This window comes from Corvus brachyrhynchos, unplaced genomic scaffold, assembly GCF_000691975.1.
Source record: "Corvus brachyrhynchos isolate BGI_N302 unplaced genomic scaffold, ASM69197v1 scaffold14, whole genome shotgun sequence".
Lineage (NCBI taxonomy): Eukaryota > Metazoa > Chordata > Aves > Passeriformes > Corvidae > Corvus > Corvus brachyrhynchos.
This window is the reverse complement of record NW_008239110.1, coordinates 21,248,001-21,253,871: the sequence shown is the minus strand read 5'-3', so window position 1 is coordinate 21,253,871 and position 5,871 is coordinate 21,248,001. Positions and strand designations below refer to the sequence as shown.

Genomic DNA, 5,871 nt, shown 5'->3' with positions numbered 1-5,871 from the left:
CCCGAGACCCGCCGTGTGCTGCTCCTGCGGGCTGCGCCTCTCCTCGGGATGAAACCGCCCGCAATTAAGAATTCCGAGGTTGCCTCGCTTGCTCGGCTGCCAACCTAACATTCATCTCTATCTGTTCTTTTTGATTTAGAAGGAAGCCTTACTGGTGCTGTCAGGCTTAGAAACAGCTGGGGTGAAATTTATGGTTTTCGGTATTCGGTTTCATTTCTGTATCTGGATTTTCACCAACGTGTGTCATAGGTTTGCAGCCAGATGCTTTTGCAAAATGGATGGAATCTGAAATACCTTGCTAGGTAAATATAAGTAAGTTACATATTGTCTGGCAATACTATTACGGGTAACAGGTGAAAAATAGCTTCCTACAAATGTAATATTCACGCATTACAAATGTGGGGAGTTCTATAAAGGAAGTTGATTCTTTTTCACATCAATGGATGCCAGTGTCATCATCCTTACATAAATCATTGGGGAATTTTCCTGTGGCACAAGCCATTTAGGCAAACAAACTATTTAACCTTTAAAGAGAAACAGTGTTGCACACTGTTATCACTCTTATCAAGCACATATTTTTATTCTACCTCATACCCAGAAAAGCAAAGTCCTAATAAAAGATACATGAGCCCCACCCCAGTAAGTTTATGGCCTAAGACGCAAATGCTATGATACACACAAGTATTTGCCTCCCTGAAATAACATGAGCATTAAAGCATTTAAATGCCTTTCTCCATCAGGGCCTTAGATCCTTTTAAGTAGCCAAAATAAGAACATAATTTAATTAAAAGAATACGATCAAATAAATTGCTATAGTGAGTTGAACATCTAGTCCAATATCCTGGCTCTGACTACAGTCATTAGCAGATGCTGAAGGGAGAAAAACGTAAGAAACAGGATTGGCATACAGGGATCTTTTCCTGGTATATCCTTTCAAGTTTCAGCAACACGTAGAACATGGATTTCTTAAACTGGAGTTTGCTCCCAGACCATCATGTTTAATAAACTTTGAGTTTCCCTACTCCCTTTTTTACAATCTGTTTATGCTTTGGTCTCAACCTTGTTCTGTGGCAATGAGCACCACAATTTAATTATGATTTGTGTGAAAAAGTACTTCCTTTTGTTTGCTATGAACCTGCTGCCTGATAATTTCAGTCAGTGCTTCTTAGCTTTCATATGTGACAAGGAGCGCATACTGTGTCTGTGTAAGGTGCCAGGAGTGTCCACTGTCACCAGAGCAGACACAGCACTGGCAGGCCAGGTCCCTTCATTTTACCAATCACCAAGCTGAGAGGCCTACCTAGGAGTGCAAAGCTGCACTCAGCCCTTGGTCTTTATGTTGAAATCTACAGATAGGAATAGTTATTCTTCTCCTTGTTGTGCAACATGGATACTTATGCACAAAGAATTGCCCTGAACCCATGAACTCATTTCAAGAAGGCTACTGAAAAGCTGTCTGTTGAAAAATACTCCCTGCACTATTGATTTGAATTGAAATCTGACTGACAGCATGGTGAAAAATTCCCTATCCCAATGCAGTTTTCTACCTACCCTGAAAAGAAAATGAGCTATTTTATTCTTAACTGCAATTCTTATTTTTAACCAGTGTATTAAATACAAAGTGCAAGCTATATGTCAAGGGACATATATATATATATGAACTCTGTGCATTTGAAGTAGCATCATTTTCTAATTGTTCTGTGTAATGTTCATTATAAGGATGTGCATATTGAACAACATGCATAATTTCAAAAGTAAAGTTTAAATGTCCCATAAAATGTAGCTGATTTGTAAGGAGCTATGACACAAGGTCTTCTTCACAAGAGTACTCCTGAGTTCAGTCCTGCTTGAGGGGGTATTGATGACACCAACATTGCAGAAAACTTCCCTGATCTCACTGGTAGCCCCCACTTTGATTTTGTCATAAGAATAATAAAGGAATAAGAGACCAGTGGACTACAAAAACAGAACCCGGACCCAAAGACCCAGAAGTTCTCACAGTTTGAAATCAGCAGCAGACACAACTTGGAGCACAACACGATCCACAGCAGAACGTGATGCAGTAGAGAAGGGTAGAAACCCATGGGTTGTGACGTTCTTCACAAAAAATAAAATGCTAGAAACCTCAGATGCGTTAATCCCCATCTCCCAAAAGACTAGAAGAAGGAGAGGCTGAGTGGTATTGTTATGGGGACAGCATAGGAGGAATGTCAGCCAGTCTTGGACATGATTTTCCACTTGAAAGTGGCATATATGTGTCTGTGTGTGTATATGTTGCAGAACATAGAAATATGTGTAGAGATATATATATGGTATATACATTTTTCCTAACGAAAAGTATGTTATCTTAAATAAATTTTACAATCCTAGTACCTTTAAATAGCACTTTCTTACTTGTATGCTTCACATGCATGCCTTTATGGATGAACATATGGAGATTTTTATGAATATGCCAGAAGTGTACTAAGTGAAACAGTATTAGCTCTTACAGAGATGTTCATTACAGTTCCATTAGCTCCCTCCTGATCATGTTTTCATGATGTCAGGGATTTATTTTGCACTCATACCAAGGTTTCAGCTTTTTTAGTGAAAAATATATCTCCACTATATAAGTAGTGCTTATTCTGTGAATACAGAATGAGTTTTCTAAGAACATAAAATTCATGTGCTAATTGGCTCGAGCTAAAATTAGTAAAAAATTAAATCCTTCACAAAATTTAGCATTTCTGTTGACGTACCCTTTGTTCTAAGTAGTTTTTATAATGAAATAATGCAATCAAAATTTCCATACCATTAATTAATTAAAAGTTTGTGCATAGGGTATAAAAACAAATGAATAGATTAAGTTGTAATTAAGTTTATCTGTTCGTGTTATAGCTAATGGCTATAGCTATACAGGCTGTAAGTAGAGTTGTGTGAATAGCTTGGCTGCAGACTCCTGGGGGTCCACTGAACCCTCCAAAGAAGCCCAGCCCTTTAAGCTTGGCGCCTCTGCAGGTCTTGGCTACAGAGGGTCTGAGGCAGGGAGCTGCATGCACATTTCACTGTGATTCTCTGGAAAGTTAACCGTTTCAGAGAGGTCTTTTCTACAGAGATTCTGTGTCTCTACTTGAAGTTGTGTGTTTGCTCTCAAAAGGTTTTCCTTGGCATTGCTGCTGTCTCTAGCGTGCACAGAGGAAGCAGCCAAGCAGTGTGACTGTGGCAGGGACCTTAGGGAATGCTTAAAGCACACAAACAGATTAACTCGGGGTCTGCACTGCTCCTCCTGCCCAGCCACCATGTAGCCTTGTGCCTTGACCAAACCAGCATAAGGGCTTGATTCTCTAGTGTGTCTTATCTGATTTGCACTGCTCCAGTGATGCAAAATAGATGTAAACGCAATTTAAATTACTTGTGTGCTTTGAAAAATTTGTGGTTTTCTGGTGTATTAGTGAATCTGGACTTAAATAAAAGTAGTTCAATCAATTTAAGGTTGATTCTATCATACTGTCATAAAAATTTTGAATCATAGTTTTGTCTTTAAGTTCTTTGTTTATGAAATATAAATGAAATGCATCTTACCTTTCATACAATAGAAATTTTCGTACATTATTTACTTTGTAAGCAAATGGCAGTAAGTTCTTAGAAATCAGTAAATGTCTAAATAGAATGTATGTGGAAAATTACAGATAAGGAGATAGAACAGAAAGAAAATTTAATAAAATCTTAAATCTGGCAGCCAAGCATTAAAAACATGCACACATCATAAACATTACATCTGTGCTGCATAATCTTTCTCCATACAAAACCAGTATATAGCTAGCCTAGGTTCTTCTATCTAGTGAGAAAGGGGTAATTAGACAGTGATGCATTAACACAGCTACGTTGCTTCTGCTACCAAAGCAGCTTCATTTAAAGCAGTTTGGCTGCTCTCTCCAGTGATGCCAGCTCTGTGCTTGCTGAAATACAAGAGATCACAAGCGGAACCGCTGTCTATAGCCCATCTCTGTACATACAGATGAGCAGAGCGAATGTCACAGTAATGCTGCCTTTAAAGGACACGGCCACTCTGACTCAGGTCCCTGATTAACTGATTATGTCACTTTGCTAATTTCAAGTCCAAGCAAGACTTGGTCTTATTTTTGTTTTAGGAAGGCTGAATATGGTTTGGGCAGTTTTGCTGTATTATGTTTTGCTGTACTGTGGTATACTGTAACAATGTCTTCCTTTATCAGCAACTCATGTCAGTTAAAGTAAAATAATCCTATGGGAGAAAGCAATTAAAGTCCAGGAAGCATGGATGAAGGCTGTCATAGTATCCTTAGCACAGCAGTTTTATACCTGCTTCCAAGACCAGGTTTGGATGTGGCTTTGAGCAACCTGGCAGGGGGGTTGGAATTAGATGATATTTAAGACCTGTTCCAACCCAAAGCACTCTGTGATCCTGTGATTCTCTGATACTGTAGCTCAGGCTGCTTTCAAGAGGGAGATCTCAGAACACTGAGCACCCTTAGAGGCAGTGTGTCCTAGGCACGTCACAGCTGTGGCAAGGAGCTGCAGGAAGTCCTGACATTTCTCACAGTACCGCTGGCTGACTAGTTTCTCCATATATACGCTGGTGTCATAGAAGCTTAAATTAGAGGGAAGCCGTAGAATGTCTGGGCTGGAAGGGGCCCTACATATATTTAATTCCAATTCCCCTTGCCATGGACCAGGACACCTTCCACTAGACCAAGTTGCTCAAAGGCCAGCCTGACCTTGAACACTTCCAAGGATGGGGCATCCCCAGCTTCTCTGGGCAACCAGTTCCGGTGCCTCACTAGCCACACAGTGAAGAAATGTAAAGTAAATTTTTAATGCCATTGTTGCTGTTTATGTTTTGCTTAATGGGAACAATCTTCTGAAGTAAGGAATTTCTTATCCAACCCACCTTATTCTGACAGTATTGCAGACAGCACATGCTCTCTGATATTGACATTGCACCAGACCTTTGGGTAGTGTAAATGCTGCTCTCTCAATGATTTGCATTATATGAAAATTGAGAACAGTGAATAATAATTTCCTGTACAAGAGCTTCACAAGTAGCCTGGATTTAATGAATGTAGGTGGGAAGTGTCATCCTTATTACTCAGTGTCCAAAAGGTACTTTTATTTCCAAGTCTTATTATCTTCAGAAATTACAAAGTCCTAAAATATTAATCAGATACTTCATAGCTTTCAAGATGGGTTTGGGAAGAGTGAGATGTAAAAGTTATTTTTTATCATTCATATAGAATGGTTTAAAAATATATCTAGTTTGTTTTAATGCAGTTGTCTTATAATGGTCTGATAATCTGACTGATACAGTTTGATATATCTGATAACCTGGTAACTGGAATCTAATGTGTAGAATTTTTTCACTATTATATGTATTACATTTGTCTAGATAGTTTTATAAACACTTACTGACCCTCACAAAGTAAAAACCCCAGAAGATGTTAATAAACAGAATCTCAGCTGTATGGTAAACATTGTGCTGACCAGAATAGATAAGGCTGTTTTCAAATTCTTTGATTATTTGATATGTAAAATTAAGTCACAGGGCAACCACAAAAAAGATAAGTACTCTGTGGTGAGAATCTTGAAAGGATTGAGGGAATACCCATACCCAGTTGTTTCGATCTGGTTTAAACCCAGAAGAGCAAGGAAAATTAAGTCTCTGAGTATAAATCGGAAAGAACTTAGAAGGTTCGAAATATACCCAAAAACGAGATTAAAACCAAACAGGGTTAGGTGTCGGTGCCAAATAATTGGTTTATTTTATTTAATAGTAAAAGAGGCAAAAAGAAAGAAAGAGAAAATAAAGAAATAGAGAAAGAAGTTTGTGTGGGGAGGGTGGAGGGCCAGGGAAAG

At 38.7% G+C, this 5,871-nt stretch overlaps 1 protein-coding gene across 3 annotated transcripts in view; it reads left to right on the top strand.

Moving 5' to 3' along the window:
* Positions 1-22: 22 nt before the first annotated feature.
* RGS17 (regulator of G-protein signaling 17) overlaps positions 23-5,871 on the top strand; it is a 72,339-nt gene continuing 66,490 nt past the window's right edge. The window contains exon 1 of one of the 3 annotated variants that reach the window (XM_017739622.1): positions 23-302. In XM_017739622.1, coding sequence (XP_017595111.1) covers positions 262-302 — 41 coding nt within the window. In that variant the 5' untranslated portion in view covers positions 23-261. The remainder of the gene's footprint in view (positions 303-5,871) is intronic. The other 2 variants (XM_017739621.1, XM_008637885.2) reach the window with 2 other exon arrangements.